This window comes from Pristiophorus japonicus, chromosome 6 (assembly GCF_044704955.1).
Source record: "Pristiophorus japonicus isolate sPriJap1 chromosome 6, sPriJap1.hap1, whole genome shotgun sequence".
Lineage (NCBI taxonomy): Eukaryota > Metazoa > Chordata > Chondrichthyes > Pristiophoridae > Pristiophorus > Pristiophorus japonicus.
This window is the reverse complement of record NC_091982.1, coordinates 81,538,706-81,555,852: the sequence shown is the minus strand read 5'-3', so window position 1 is coordinate 81,555,852 and position 17,147 is coordinate 81,538,706. Positions and strand designations below refer to the sequence as shown.

At 42.6% G+C, this 17,147-nt stretch overlaps 1 protein-coding gene across 6 annotated transcripts in view; it reads right to left on the bottom strand.

Annotated features, from left to right (window-relative positions):
* The window catches only part of sytl4 (synaptotagmin-like 4), a 118,437-nt gene that overhangs the window by 22,934 nt on the left and 78,356 nt on the right, over nt 1-17,147 (bottom strand). For all 6 annotated transcript variants that reach the window (XM_070882999.1, XM_070883002.1, XM_070883004.1 and 3 more), the window contains 4 exons: nt 10,343-10,429; nt 8,503-8,681; nt 6,180-6,282; nt 5,120-5,281 (listed from right to left, as the gene is read on the bottom strand). In XM_070882999.1, coding sequence (XP_070739100.1) covers nt 5,120-5,281; nt 6,180-6,282; nt 8,503-8,681; nt 10,343-10,429 — 531 coding nt within the window. The remainder of the gene's footprint in view (nt 1-5,119; nt 5,282-6,179; nt 6,283-8,502; nt 8,682-10,342; nt 10,430-17,147) is intronic.

The window sequence follows — 17,147 nt, the reverse complement described above, 5'->3', positions numbered from 1 at the left end:
TCCACGAAGGGAAACATCCTCTCAGCATCTCATAGTCATAGGCAGTTCCTCAAAACAAGGATGACTTGCTTCCATGTCAAAAAGGGATGAATTCACAGGTGTTTCAATGAAGAACCTAATATTCCAGGTCCAAACTACATCTTGAAGGGTGGAAGATGCCGGTGTGGATTTTTTTAATGCGTGTTGGCTGTTGCACACCAGCCATCACACGGGATTGACAGAGCTAGATCTTGGTCCAGTGGCAAGGATTAACCAAGACGACTGGAGACCAGCTCTGCTGCACGGACCTAACGTGCACACATATCTCAGTGTGGGCTGGCCCGTGCTGCTCCTGGGCCCTTGCCGCTTCTGGGACCCGAACTCACGTCTCTCCTGGGTCTTGATTATATTCCTCTATGAACTCTTGCTGCTCCTTCGCCCTAACCTTGCCACTCCTGCTGTATCTGCCCACACTGCAATCTGGATCTTGGTGACGTCCAATCCAGTCACCTTCTTCGCAGCCGTTGCCCTCCTGCAGCAGCACACACTGCTCCCTGCAGTGGCATGCAGGCGCACTGGATGCTCCTTCTAATGGCCCCCAGGAAGCAGAGAGTCAGGATAAACGGGTCCTTTTCAGAATGGCAGGCAGTGACTAGTGGGGTGCCGCAGGGCTCAGTGCTGGGACCCCAGCTATTTACAATAGACATTAATGATTTGGATGATGGAATTGAGTATAATATCTCCAAGTTTGCAGATGATACTAAGCTGGGTGGCGGTGTGAGCTGTGAGGAGGACGCTAAAAGGCTGCAGGGTGACTTGGACAGGTTAGGTGAGTGGGCAAACGAGTGGCAGATGCAGTATAATGTGGATAAATGTGAGGTTATTCACTTTGGGGGCAAAAACACGAAGGCAGAATATTATCTGAATGACAGATTAGGAAAAGGGGAGATGCAATGAGATCTGGGTGTCATGGTACACCAGTCATTGAAAGTTGGCATGCAGGTACAGCAGGCGGTGAAGAAGGCAAATGGCATGTTGGCCTTCATAGCTAGGGGATTTGAGTATAGGAACAGAGAGGTCTTACTGCAGTTGTACAGGGCCTTAGTGAGGCCACACCTGGAGTATTGTGTACAGTTTTGGTCCCCTAATCTGAGGAAGGACGTTCTTGCTATTGAGGGAGTGCAGCGAAGGTTCACCAGACTGATTCCTGGGATGGCAGGACTGACATATGAGGAGAGACTGGATCGACTGGGCCTGTATTCACTGGAGTTTAGAAGGATGAGAGGGGCTCTCATAGAAACATATAAAATTCTGACGGGACTGGACAGGTTAGATACAGGAAGAATGTTCCGATGTTCGGGAAGTCCAGAACGAGGGGACATAGTCTAAGGATAAGGGGTAAGCCATTTAGGACTGAGATGAGGAGAAACTTCTTCACTCAGAGAGTTGTTAACCTGTGGAATTCCCTACCGCAGAGAGTTGTTGTTGCCAGTTCATTGGATATATTCAAGAGTGAGTTAGATATGGCCCTTACGGCTAAAGGGATCAAGGGGTATAGAGAGAAAGCAGGAAAGGGGTACTGGATCCCAAAAAGTTAGTTTGCAGGTGCAGCAGGTAATCAGGAAGGCGAATGGAATGTTGGCCTTCATTGCGAGAGGGATGGAGTACAAAAGCAGAGAGGTCCTGCTGCAACTGTACAGGGTATTGGTGAGGCCGCACCTGGAGTACTGTGTGCAGTTTTGGTCACCTTACTTAAGGAAGGATATACTAGCTTTGGAGGGGGTACAGAGACGATTCACTAGGCTGATTCCAGAGATGAGGGGGTTACCTTATGATGATAGATTGAGTAGACTGGGTCTTTACTCGTTGGAGTTCAGAAGGATGAGGGGTGATCTTATAGAAACATTTAAAATAATGAAAGGGATAGACAAGATAGAGGCAGAGAGGTTGTTTCCACTGGTCGGGGAGACTAGAACTAGGGGGCACAGCCTCAAAATACGGGGGAGACAATTTAAAACCGAGTTGAGAAGGAATTTCTTCTCCCAGAGGGTTGTAAATCTATGGAATTCTCTGTCCAAGGAAGCAGTTGAGGCTAGCTCATTGAATGTATTCAAATCACAGATAGATAGATTTTTAACCAATAAGGGAATTAAGGGTTATGGGGAGCGGGCGGGTAAGTGGTGCTGAGTCCACGGCCAGATCAGCCATGATCTTGTTGAATGGCGGAGCAGGCTCGAGGGGCTAGATGGCCTACTCCTGTTCCTAATTCTTATGTTCTTATGGATGATCAGCCATGATCTTATTGAATGGTGGTGCAGGCTCGAAGGGCCGAATGGCCTACTCCTGCACATATTTTCTATATTTCTATGCTGACCATCATGTGTCCTCTTCACAACTTCCTTTCCTACCTATCTTTGTATTGTCAGCAAATTTAGCTACAGTACACTTGGTCCCTTCATCCCAGTCATTAATATAGATTGTAAATAGTTGAGGCCCCAGCACTGATCCTTTTGGCACTCCAGTAGTTAGTTTGCCAATCTGAAAATGACCCATTTCTCCCGACTCTGTTTTCTGTTAGTTATCCATGCTAATATATTATCCCCAATCCCGTGAACTTTTATCTTGTGCAGTAACCTTTCTTGTGGCACCTTATCGAATGATTTCTGGAAATCCAAATACACTACATCTACTGGTTCCCCTTGATCCACCCTGCTTGTTACATCTTTAAAAAATTCTAATAAATTTGTCAAACATTATTTCCTTTTCATAAAACCATGTTGACTCTGCTTGATTGTATTATGATTTTCTAAATGTCCTGCTACTACTCCCTTAATAATGGATTCCAGCATTTTCCCAATGACACATGTTAGGTTAACTGGCCTATAGTTTCCTGCTTTCTGATTCCCTTCTTTCTTGAATAGGAGCATTACATTTGCGGTTTTCCAATTCGCTGGGACCTTTTCAGAATCTAAGGAATTTTGGAAGCACATCCCTTTATAAATGACTATGTGTATTTGCAGATTGATTATGAGCCATCTTTTTTATATCCAGCCTCTGTTGAGTTTTTGCTGAGTTAAGGATAATCTCTGGTACGTTTGGGGCCACGCCTGGCGTAAATAGATTTCATTGCTGGATAGTGTATGCGGTGTGCAGGGATCCTATTATTTATCACCAGCGTGCATTCTCGCAAATCTTTTCCAGCAGGAATTATATGTTCTGAGCTCGACAATGAAAACACTTGAGATATATTAAAAAATTACTCCATGGAACTCATTCAAGCAGCTCCATCATTTGTTTTTATGTTTTCACGATAGTGGGTGTAAATGCAAGGAAATTGAACACTTTTCTACTTTCAGCACCCATTTTATACTATTTTTGGTATAAAATGGGTTACATTCAGAGTAAGCCTTACATAGAAACATAGAAAATAGGTGCAGGAGTAGGCCATTCGGCCCTTCTAGCCTGCACCGCCATTCAATGAGTTCATGGCTGAACATTCAACTTCAGTACCCCATTCCTGCTTTCTCGCCATACCCCTTGATCCCCCTAGTAGTAAGGACCTCATCTAACTCCTTTTTGAATATATTTAGTGAATTGGCCTCAACAACTTTCTGTGGTAGAGAATTCCACAGGTTCACTACTCTCTGGGTGAAGAAGTTCCTCCGCATCTCGGTCCTAAATGGCTTACCCCTTATCCTTAGACTGTGACCCCTGGTTCTGGACTTCCCCAACATTGGGAACATTCTTCCTGCATCTAACCTGTCTAACCCCGTCAGAATTTTAAATGTTTCTATGAGGTCCCCTCTCATTCTGCTGAACTCCAGTGAATACAAGCCCAGTTGATCCAGTCTTTCTTGATAGGTCAGTCCCGCCATCCCGGGAATCAGTCTGGTGAACCTTCGCTGCACTCCCTCAATAGCAAGAATGTCCTTCCTCAGGTTAGGAGACCAAAACTGTACACAATACTCCAGGTGTGGCCTCACCAATGCCCTGTACAACTGTAGCAACACCTCCCTTCCCCTATACTCAAATCCCCTTGCTATGAAGGCCAACATGCCATTTGCTTTCTTAACCGCCTGCTGTACCTGCATGCCAACCTTCAATGACTGATGTACCATGACACCCAGGTCTCTTTGCACCTCCCCTTTTCCTAATCTGTCACCATTCAGATAATAGTCTGTCTCTCTGTTTTTACCACCAAAGTGGATAACCTCACATTTATCCACATTATACTTCATCTGCCATGCATTTGCCCACTCACCTAACCTATCCAAGTTGCTCTGCAGCCTCACAGCATCCTCCTCGCAGCTCACACTGCCACCCAACTTAGTGTCATCCGCAAATTTGGAGATACTACATTTAATCCCCTCATCTAAATCATTAATGTACAGTGTAAACAGCTGGGGCCCCAGCACAGAACCTTGCGGTACCCCACTAGTCACTGCCTGCCATTCCTATATTCCGTTTCAACAATGTACCTCAGAAATATCCTACAGCGCAAAGGTAACATTTTTATTTCCCACACTAGCCATCTTTCAGTCTGTTGAATTAGGTTATTAATTAGGGGTTTATTATGAACAGTTTTGTGCTGTGAGGCCATGCTGCTGTGGGTTGAGAGGGTCCCAAAGTCATTTTGTATACGGTCTTTGCAACTAGCAGAAAAGAATCGTTCTGGGAATTGGTCACGGTTGAATTTAAACCTGGGTCCTGGAGGTAAAAGGATAATGTGCTAACACATTGTGCTATCTTTTTACTCACATAATTTACCCAGAAAGCTTCATTGCTCCTTTAATACCTGGAGATAGGGAGAGGGAAAGTTGGACACATGATCAGGGATATTTAGTCAGATTCTGAACAGAGAGTACAGGACTGGATTGTGACATTTACATTATTTATATTGTCATAGAACTGTAAAGAATCCTTAAATGGATCTCTTATTCTATTATAGATAAAATTGAAATGCATTCGTCTCCAACATTTAACAGTACTATAAGCATTCGGACCCTTTCTCTTTGACTGGCAGAGGCCCTCTAGAAATTCAGACTGAATTATTAACAGAGCAAACAATCTGGAAAATTTGTTTGCTGCTCTTGTACTGTTTAAATGAGGTTTATAAATGGTGCAAGAGTGGTGTCCTTACCTTACCGTGAAGAGGAAGGCACTCATCAGACTCACTGTTGAAGTTCCAAATATCCAGTGAGAGGTCCACCTCTCCCAGAAAAGTGTTGCGTCCAAACCGGTCATAATGCCAAACAGAAAGTTGCAATGTCCTCATAATTAACTGTGACTCACTGATGTCATACTGATTAGAAAAAAAAGAAACACAGCAAATTCCATAAAAATGAATTTATCTTCAAGTATTGATAGAGAAAATGATGTAAACAATGGAAGTAACACCCTCTATCCTGTCTAATGAAGTACTCCCAGGTCAGATATATGCAGGGTTCTTCACTGTCCCAATAAGGAACCTCAGAATAACATCCCCTACTACATCAGAGATACATTCTCAATTCCTACATCAAAGACTAATAATTTAGTGAGAACGTGTACAGAATTATGGACAGCTTTATGCTGCAGAATTACCCTTCAACAACTGTTGGCCTACTTCCACTGGCAACATTCCAGCAGTCTGGGCTGATGTCAACCCAGATCCCACAGGTAAAAAGCAGTATTGGAACCCACTGGATCAGGAACAGGCCACCGGCCTACCTTTTAGCCAGGGAATGATATTCGGTGCAGGGAATTGAAAGATGGAAAAAATAAGTGTCAATAATAAATAAATGTACAATTAGTTCTTTTGAGGGTTTAGCTGAGGTCTGCTATGTCTCTATTTTGAATGTTTATGTGAGGTACTAAGTTTGTGCATTCAAAACAAATACGTCAAAACATGATCCCACAGCATTTAATTTTAAATGACATGAAGTTTATTAAAATATACCAGAAGTTCTTAACCAAATTTCTTGTTTCAGTTCTTAAATCTGAGATAATTCACTCAGACCAGACTCTGCCTTGGAAACCATATATTATGTGGTTTCTTCCTGCACCTGTAGTTGATGTGGGAATCCTGCCAAATGCTGGAATTCCAACGAAGATGTGAGCACTGCAGGCCATTGTATCCCCCTTCTCTCCACACATATCACAAACTCCTTTTTTTCAATGCTAATTGCAATGTCAAGCATAGGGCTTTTTTTAAGCCTTACCTGCAGTGTTTCATTGTAGATTGGGTCAGTCGTGTTACGTTTAATTGCAGTCTTGCGTTTACTTTGTCGGGATTTATCTGGTAACAGATATGACTTCACATAGCTGCAGAAATAAAAATGTTTTATTTTTAAAGTTTGTTTGAATTATGCTATTTTGGGCAGTCAATAGCTGGTAATGGATTGGAGCAGGATAGTCATCTGCGCTGTCAGCTGCTCTGGGCCCCAGCTAAATGTTCTCCCCATCTGCAGTGTCATTCCAATCTAGTGCATCTGGTTCATAGAGACTGATGCAAGTTGATGTATCATAGAGTAACAGAATCCTGTCCTTTTACCCTATAGACTGTATTCAGCTCCTGTGAAATTCCAAGAATCTTTGGCCAGCTATTCTTAAAAAAAAAAATTTCAGTTCACACACTAAAACAAAAACGAATATTGCAATAATAAAGCTACTAAAATATCAGGAGTAGTTTTATTACTGAAACATACTACTTGTGTTTACATACAACTTTTTCCACAACTATAACATTTCAAAAGCACTTTACACAATAAAGTGTAGTGACTGTTGTTATGTGGATAAACATAGTCGGCATTCTGCACCAGCAACATCCCTTATATAACTTCAAATAAATGATCAGTCGTGATGCTATTTTTGATGCTATTGGTTGAGGGAGGAATTTTGGCCAGAACATTGGGACAACTCCCTGCACTTCAAAGTAATGCCATGGGATCTTTAACGTTCATCTAAAGCACCAGAATGGGCAGACAAGTTTAACATCCCATCTGACAATGCAGCACTCTCAGTATTGCACTAGAATATCAGCCTAGATTATGAGCTCAAATGGGGCTTAAGCAAGAGTGCCACCAAATGGGCACGCAGCTGGTGTACTGCTGCATATATTGAAAATGCTAGAAAGACTCAGCAAGTTAGGTAGCATCTGAAAAGAAAGGAAACATTTTGATGTTTCAGGCAAATCCCTTCATCAGAACTCTAATGAAGGGCTCTGCCTGAACCATCAGTAGTTCCCTTTCTTTACAGATGCTGCCTGATATGCTGAGTGCTTCTAGCATTTTCTGTTTTTGCTTTTGTTTTCCAGCATCTGCCAGGACATTGGATTTATTTAAGAAAATGCTAAATGCTGTAATGGGAAAATGGTAGAGTTGGTATTCTGAAAGGATGAGATCAAATGATCTCAATCTATCTTGTGACATAAACTTCATAAAGCTAAATAATTGCTCTGATGAGTCCTGGATGATGGGTGGGGCAATTGGCCAGAGTTCCCACTCCTATTACTATCTAGCAAACCTCACTGGAAGTATGTGACTGAACTTCAGGTGCAGGCACGATAGTGCTCAGATACAATGAACCATGTGGTCAATCAGCTGGACTATACTGTCAATCAACACTTATGATTCATTAGATGTTAGCAAGGTAGCAGAGGGTGATCAGCAATCATAGCACCAAAAACAAAAATTCTTAAAAATGTAACTTGAAAGGAACTGTGTGGCCAATTCATTTAGACAGTGGCATTTGACTTCTGGGACCTGGGTTTGAAATCTAGCCCAAACTGATGGGATGAATGCTCCTTTTTCTGCTGGCTGTAAGGGTCCTATGTGGGCAGACTCAAGCGAGTTCTGAGTGGACAAAACTGTTTATAAATTTGACAGTAAGAGGCAACTTCACTTAGAGAGGCCACAGGATGGCTGGTTGGTGAACTGAATTGGTGCAGTAGATGTGGGAGAGGGGGGAGAGATTCGGAGACTGTAGCTGAAGCATGTAGTTGGGGCAGATAACTCATCCACAAAGCAGGAAGGATTCAAACTTCTTCCAGTAACTGAATGCTATTTTTAGCTACAATTTTTTCGTCGAGGCAAAAACCTTACATATCCATTATGTAGCAGCTGGGGGTCTTTGTGCACCATCAATAGACTCCGGAGAGTTCAGCAGACTGCCAGAGTGCATCCCCACAACTTTTGCCATAGCGTATATATGCAGAAAAGTGGAGAGGGGTGGGGGGAGTAAGTCAATATTAGATATTCTGACTATAATTCCAGTATCCAATACAAAACTTGCAAGTAAACATCACAAAACATCCCACTTAAGACATCTTTGAAAAACTGCCAATACAGTGAATATTTTCAACTGAATACGATATGCATTTATCTCCAGCCTACAGGGAAATTATTATTCCACACAAAGCTTTAACGACAATCCTTTGAACTGACAAATGACCTGCATTATGCTGTCAAATTCATATGAGGTGTATTTGCTTCAATACAGAGTACTTTTAGAAACACTTGGCTTTCTATAAACACACACACTTACGGGTTTGATTTCTTCTTGTTCTCATCTCCATAAGCCAGGTTACGACACTCCTTCACGAGTACATTAAGTGCTTGTTTCTTTTGGTCATAACTCAGAAAGAAGACGATCTCCCCAGTGACTGTGACATTGCCATAATCACCTGCTTCGCTGTAGATGCTAGCCATGCTGCCCATTGTACTCTGAAATAAAAGTGCTGTAATGCTAGTCTGAAATTAAATTCAACAACAGAAAACTACAAATCCCAGCTCGTTAAATTTACCTCATGCGATTTATATTGAGGTATCCTCAATATAATTTATGTAATCTTCAAATAATTAAAATAGCCTATACCACTTCCTGAGTGGCTTCAAACTATTACTTTTCTTCAGAAAAGGAATCACTGGAAGGTTTTATGCTCATCAAGGTGTGGGATGTCAGAGCTGGAAATGTTCTCCCACTTTCAAAGTCCAGTATCACCATAAAGTACTCCTGGTTCAGATATCACAGGTTAGATTTAGAACCGCTCTACACTGTCCCTCTCATAGGTAGCATAGATTAAATGTACAGAAAAGGTCTTAAGACCATCCTATTTTTGGGGGTATAGTTGGAGCATCAGGGAAATATTAGAGAAGTGGAATTTATGATCAGAAAGGGTGGCATGGGTAGAAAATCTGTTTAACCACATGGAGCTGTGCTTATAAGTGATACAGGTACATCAAAATAGGTTACATTTTATACCGAGATAGGTGATTGTTACTCTTAATGAGTTAGCTGGCCTGGTATAACGGTATATAATCTGGCAACGAACGAGAACAGGTTCATTTTAGAATTATATCTTGATGATTTCTTTAAACAATAACATTTCTCTTCTCTGATGATCAGTGAGGTTACCCAGTAAGCAGCTGAGCTATACAGACCATGGAGATCCCAGGGTCCAAACCTCAATCTGAGCTGAGGTGGCTGGTGTCAGCTTTTGGTTCAACAGAAAGAACACTACAATTGGCTTGACTGCCCCAGGGTTATTGAGGGCAAAATGGGCAGGGTTTCTGTTCCTGACAACTACTCAATGACTCCTACTGCAGATGCACATGTATCAATGTTTTGTGGAGACAGGATCAAATTTGCCAGAATCAAAGTTATACTTAAATAATGGCCATTCCAGTGAGTTGCTGACAGGCACTCTTTGGAACCATACCCCAGCGAGGAATCAGTACTTTCAGATGAGGGGAACAAAATAATAATTACTTTTATTTATATAACGCCTTTAACATAGTAAAACGGAAAGGAAATAAACATTTCTCCCTGAGTGAACCACTCAAACTGGAGTGACCACGAGTGGAATATGTAATATTTTTGCCAATAGAAATCAAACAGCAACTTTCATGGATAGCTTCACTTGGTTTCCCCACACCATTAAGTCCCCAATCTCAGCTATAGTGTTGAGGAGAAACAATGAGCTAAAACCAGAACACTGCTCATAGGAGAAATGAAAATAAATCAGAGAGCTGCTGGATTAGGGTATTAGTGGAGGCCGGGCAGTATATTGGCCATTTGACTTCTCAGTCATAGTATGTGCTCAGCTTGAGAAGAAAAGAGCACAAAATAAGACATTTCACAAGGATTTATCACACTATGCCACATGGACAGAGCTCCTGCATCGTTATAATAAGCCTGTACCAATAAATACAAGCCATATAGTGGAAGATCATGGTAAAGTATCTATGAACTGGATTTTCTCCCCATTCGGACTATAAATGGGCAATAAATTTAGCTGGATATCTGTTTCTATGCATACATCACATGCATGAGGAATGATTATATATGGAGATTCTTAATGACAATATTTTGCTGAATCACTTACAATAGAACTGCCACTCTTGAGACTGTGGCGAGCGTTTGTCAGCCGGTGGATTGACACCAGTTTATCAATGTCCTCTTCCTCCTCGTCCTGTCAAAGGACAGAGATTACAACTGAGTATTAACTTCTAGTAACTTTGGAGCAGTAAAACACCTATGGATAATTAAGCCTTTAACATGATATGGCTAATTGTTCAAACAATGACTAGTTTATTTCCCTTTCCAATTTTATTTCCAAAAAAATCATCTGTGTTTGTTTCTTTCTATCCTAACCATGGAAAATCCAAAGCCTCTACTATTATTCTGCAACCAGAGCCTCAAAAGTGCTCCAGCGCAACCAAGCACCATCCCTCTCTCCCTTCAGGAAAGCAAGTGGCACCAAGCTTGGTTCCTTCCCTGGAGTAACACATCAAAGCAATTCAGCAAGTGGCATTGCTGGCATGAACCATTGCTCTGTCAACCTTTGTGCCAACACATATGGTGCAACTAAAGATTTTATGGCTTCAGCATTACTTCCTTTCTGTTGACTTATTCACAGGAGAGTGGTTTCATGAACACAGCCTATCCTAATGCTCTATCAAAGTGTATGTAGGTTTTAGAAAGCTCTATGTTCATACTCAGACTTGAGTTTTCCATTTACATAAGAACAGGAATAGATCATTCAACCCCTCGGGCCTGTTCCGCCATTCAATCAAATCCGGGTTAATCTGTAACTCAACTCCAAAAAACCTATCCATGGAAAATTTCAGTTGAGCAGCATTTGCAGGAGGAGAGAGCTCCAGATTTCCACCACTCTGTGAAAAAGTGTTTCCTGATTTCACTCCTGAATGGCCTAGGTCTAATTTTAAGATTATGCTCTCTTGTTCTGGATTCCTCCACCAAAGGAAATAGTTTCTCTGTATCTACCATATCAAATCCTTTGTCATTTTAAACACCTCAGTTAGATCAGCCCTCCTCAACCTTATGAACTAATTCAGTGGATGGGCAACATTGTGGCAGCTAGAGTTCAATGTGGGGAAGTATGAGGTCATCCACTTTGGAGCCTTTGTAACTTCCTGTTCCATCTACATAACTTACTGTGTCTCCTAACTTAGTGTCATCTGAAAACTTCGATACACAATTCTCTATTTATTCATCCGTCATTGATGTATGTGGTGAAAAGCTGAGGCCCCAGTACAGATCCCTGGTGAACACCATTTGTCACATCCCTACTCTCTGTCTCCTACCTCCCAATCAAATACCAACCAATGTCACAAAGTTACATCCAATTCCGTGCACTTTATTTTTGCTAATAATGTTTTCCTCTACTGTGAAAACAGATACAAAGTATTCATTGAAGAAGTCTGCCACTTATTGTTCATTTATGGCCTCACTTACACCTGTCTTTAATGGACCCACATTCCCCCATTACAGTGTCTTCCGGTGTCCTTGACGACTATGTGTGCGGGAAGTGTGTCCAGCTGCAGCTCCTGACAGACCGCATGACGGCACTGGAGCTGCGGATGAACTCACTCTGGAGCATGTGCGATGCTGAAAATGTTGTGGATAGCACATTTAGTGAGTTGGTCACACCGCAGGTAAAGGTTAGGACAGATAGTGAATGGGTGACCAAGAGAAAAGGCAAGAGCAGGAAGGTCGTGCAGGAGTCCCCTGCGGTCATCTCCCTCCAAAACAGATATACCGTTTTGGATACTAATGGGGAAGATGACTTACCAGGGGAAGGCACCAGCAGCCAGGTTCATGGCATCATGGGTGGCTCTGCTGCACAAAAGGGCGGGAAAAAGAGTGGGAGAGCTATAGTCATAGGGGACTCTATTGTAAGGGGAATAGATAGGAGTTTCTGCGGCCGCAACCGAGACTCCAGGATGGTATGTTGCCTCCCTGGTGCAAGGGTCAAGGATGTCTCAGAGCGGCTGCAGAGCATTCTGGAGAGGGAGGGTGAACAGCCAGTTGTCGTGGTACATGTAGGTATTAACGATATAGGTAAGAAGCGGGAAGAGGTCCTACAAGCTGAATTTAGGGAGCTAGGAGTTAAATTAAAAAGTAGATCTCAAAGGTAGTAATCTCTGGATTGCTACCAGTGCCACATGCTAATCAGTGTCGAAGGAGAGGATAGTTAGAATAAATACGTGGCTTGAGCAGTGGGGCAAGAGGGAGGAATTCAAATTCCTTGGACATTGGAACCAGTTCTGGGGGAAGTGGGATCTGTACAAAAGGGACGGTCTGCACTTGGGCAGGACTGAAACTGATGTCCTCGGGGTAACATTTGCTAATGCAGTTCGGGAGTGTTTAAACTAATATGGCAGGAGGATGGGAACCTATACAGCGAGACAGGGTGAAGTAATATGGAGTCAGAAACAGATGGTAGAAAGGTAAAAAGCAATAGTGGAAGGCCGAGTAAACAAAGGCAAGAAACAAAAAGGGCCACACTACATCATAATTCTAAAAGGACAAGATGTTAAAAAAACAAGCCTGAAGGCTTTGTGTCTTAATGCAAGGAGTATCCGTAATAAGGTGGATGAATTAACTGTGCAAATAGATGTTAACAGATATGATGTGATTGGGATTACAGAGACGTGGCTCCAGGATGATCAGGGCTGGGAACTCAACATGCATGGATATTCAACATTCAGGAAGGATAGAATAAAAGGAAAAGGTGGTGAGGTAGCATTGCTGGTTAAAGAGGAGATTAATGCAATAGTTAGGAAGGACATTAGCTTGGATGATGTGGAATCTATATGGGTAGAGCTGCAGAACACCAAAGGGCAAAAAACGTTAGTGGGAGTTATGTACAGACCTCCAAACAGTAGTAGAGATGTTGGGGAGGGCATCAAACAGGAAATTAGGGGTGCATGCAATAAAGGTGCAGCAGTTATCATGGGTGACTTTAATATGCATATAGATTGGGCTAATCAAACTGGAAGCAATACGGTGGAGGAGGATTTCCTGGAGTGCATAAGGGATGATTTTCTAGATCAATATGTTGAGAACCAACTAGGGGGGAGGCCATCTTAAACTGGGTGTTGTGTAATGAGAGAGGATTAATTTGAGTACAGTGGCAGGGAGGTGTTGCTACAGTTGTACAGGGCCTTGGTGAGGCCACACCTGGAGTATTGTGTACAGTTTTGGAGTCCTAACTTGAGGAAGGACATTCTTGCTATTGAGGGAGTGCAGCGAAGGTTCACCAGACTGATTCCCGGGATGGCGGGACTGACGTATCAAGAAAAACTGGATCAACTTGGCTTGTATTCACTGGAGTTCAGAAGAATGAGAGGGAATCTCATAGAAACGTTTAAAATTCTGACGGGTTTAGACAGGTTAGATGCAGGAAGAATGTTCCCAGTGTTGGGGAAGTCCAGAACCAGGGGTCACAGACTAAGGATAAGGGGTAAGCCATTTAGGACCGAGATGAGGAGAAACTTCTTCACTCAGAGAGTAGTGAACCTTTGGAATTCTCTACCACAGAAAGTTGTTGAGGCCAATTCACTAAATATATTCAAAAAGGAGTTAGATGTAGTCCTTACTACAAGGGGTATGGCGAGAAAGCAGGAATGGGGTACTGAAGTTGCATGTTCAGCCATGAACTCATTGAATGGCATTGCAGGCTCGAAGGGCCGAATGGCCTACTCCTGCACCTATTTTCTATGTTTCTATGTCTATGTTTCGACTACTTTCTTCCGCTTAATATATTTATAAAGACTTCTGCTGCTGCCTTTGATATCCCTTGCAATCTCTTTGGATTTTATGTTGCTTTTGAAAGCTCTTCCAGGCTGCTGCATTTCCGCAAGCCTTTTCTCTTAGCTAGATTCTGGGGGAGAAATTGGCCAGCCTTGTGCACGTTTTCGTGGCGATATTTCGCCTTTTTTTGCCGGTAAAAGGTACTCACCTAAATTGACCAAAGTTAACGAATGGCGGTTTGGAAATATTGCCGAAATGCGCATCAATCACGTGCAAAGCCAAAGAAAAAAGGCACCATTTAAAATTGGCCGTTCGGGGAACCCATACTCAGGGTGAAAAAACCCCCACCCGTGTTGAAGCCCCAGAAACAGCGGTAGGTATGTAGACCGACAAAAAAGGTAAGTCTAAGTTTTTATTTTTTAATTCTTTTTCAGCGATTCATTTGTTAAGTATATAGTGAATGTTTTCTGAATTTTTATTTTTTTACTTTTGCAATTTTTTTGTGTTTTTTCCCCTCCCAGGGCCTGTATTTTTGGCGGTGATAGGCCTTGGGCTAAAGTTGGCGAGGACTGCGGGTTCCACCTTGAATCCTTGTGCAACATCGATTTTTACCAAGAGCCACATTTTTTTGCCAATTTAACCCCCTTACAAAAATGGTTAAGTTTTTAGTGGTATTTTTCTGTAAAATAATGGAAAAAACCCGATATCACCAAAAACTGAATTTCTAGCCCTTTAGGGCTAGAATTTCCCCAAAGCTCCTCACCACCCGATTGCCACCCAGAAACACCGCTAAGGTTCTGCAATTAATGCCGGCGAAAATTTCCATTAATAAAGTAAGAAATACCACCCGGCGAGAAAATGGATCTTGCACCAAGATTCTCGGCGGTTAAAGCTGAAACTAGGGAAAACGGGCGGTTCTTACCCGAATGGACAGTAAGTATTTAAAATTTAGTCCGAGGCTGCGGTTGAGCCTATGGAGGGGGGACGTTAAAGAAACATTCTCAAGATAGTTTTAAAAGGTAATCGCCGTTTTAGAATTTTAAAAATAATAATAAAAAACCTTTAACTTACCTTTCTTTGCAGGGTACTCACCTACTGCCCTGTTTCAGGCTGCTTCCCGTGGGTGGTTTCCTCGGCGATGTGTACGGGCCTCCGCTGAGGCCAAACTTCAATCCTAGTGCTTTTCTCGATGGTGCACACAGGTGCACGTGGGGTGGGTTGCTCCCCGGTGGTCTTTTTGAAATGTGGGCGGTTCTATTTAAAAAGTAAGGGGGAAACTTTCGCCGGGCGGTTTCTCTTCCAAAAACAGCTGTACCGCCGAGAAAACTGCTGCCAATGAAGGTAAAAATCTCCCCATAGAATCATAAAAATTGACAGCACGGAAGGAGGCCATTTCAGCCCATAGTGTCTGCGCCGACCGACCAAGAGCTATCCAGCCTAATCCCACTTTCCAGCTCTTGGTCCGTAGCCCTGTAGGTTACAGCACTTTCAGTGCATATCCAAGTATGTTTTAAATGTAGTGAGGGTTTCTGCCTCTACCACCCTTTCAGGCAGTGAGTTCCAGACCGCCACTACCTTCTGGGTGAAGATATTTCCCCTCATATCTCCTCTAAACCTCCTTCCAATTACTTTAAATATATGTCCTCTGCCAAGGGAAACAGGTCCTTCCTATCCACTCTATCCAGGCCCCTCATAATTTTAAACACCTTAATCAGGTCTCCCCTTAGCCTCCTCTGTTCCAAAGAAAACAGACCCAGCATTTCCAATCTTTCCTCATAGCCAAAATTCTCCAGTCCAGGCAACATTCTCGTAAATCTCCTCTGCATCCTTTCCAGTGCAATCATATCTTTCCTGTAATGTGGGGGCCAGAACTGCACACAGTACTCCTGCTGCGGCCTAACCAGTGTTTTATACAGTTCAAGCATAACCTCCTTGCTCTTGTATTCCATGCTTCGACTAATAAAGGTAAGTATTCCATATGCCTTCTAAACCACCTTATCTACCTGGCCTGCTACCTTTAGGGATCTGTGGATCTGCACTCCAAGGTCCCTTTGTTCCTCTACACTTTTCAGTGTCGTACCATTTAATGTGTATTCCCTTGCCTTGTTAGACCTCTCCAAATGCATTACCTCACAATTACCCAGATTGAATTCCATTTGCCACTGTTCTGCCCACCTGACCAGTACATTGATATCTTCTTGCAATCTACAACTTTCTTCTTCATTATCAACCATACAGCCTATTTTAGTGTCATCTGAAAACTTCTTAATCATACCCCCAACATTCAAGTCCATGTCATTGATATATACCACAAAAAGCACCGAGCCCCACGGAACCCTGCGGATACAGCCTTCCAGTCACAAAAACACCCATCAACCATTACCCTTTGCGGGCTGCCTCTGAGCCAATTTTGGATCCAACTTGCCATTTTGCCCTGGATCCCATAGACTTTTACTTTCATGATCAGTCTGCCATGTGGGACTTTATCAAAAGCTTTGCTAAAATCCATATACACTACATCATACGTACTGCCCTCATTGACCCTCCTGGTTACTTCCTCAAAAAAGTTAGTCAGGCACGACCTTCCCATAACAAATCCATGCTAACTGTCCTTGATTAATCCGTGTCTTTCCAAATGAAGATTTATCCTGTCCCTCAGGATTTTTTCCAATAATTTTCCCACCACTGAGGTTAGGCTGACTGGCCTGTAATTACTCGAATTACTCGTTTACTGTGGTCAATTTATTTTTCAACCCTTCGATGTTTGCCTTACTTAAATTTAAAATGTTTGCAAGATGTTCCCTTGCACCATGTGACTTTCTGTGCATTCACTTTAATGGGCAGAAAATCTCATGCTGGAGAGAACAGAAAATGGAAATCCAGCTCAGATTTCAGCCACTTTAGTACATCAGCCACACTTGTGCAGGTGTGAACAGTGAGTCAGGAAGCTGCTGAAATGTTGGAGTCATCACAGCCTAGCCTGACCTCCTTGACATCCACACACACCTCCAACAGAGATCACTCGATAATCACCACGTTCAGGGATCCTGTACTAATTTTCCTCCTCCCTAGCTCGGGGAGTCTGTATAGTTGTTACCATATCACAGCATATTACCCTTTCAAAACCTCTA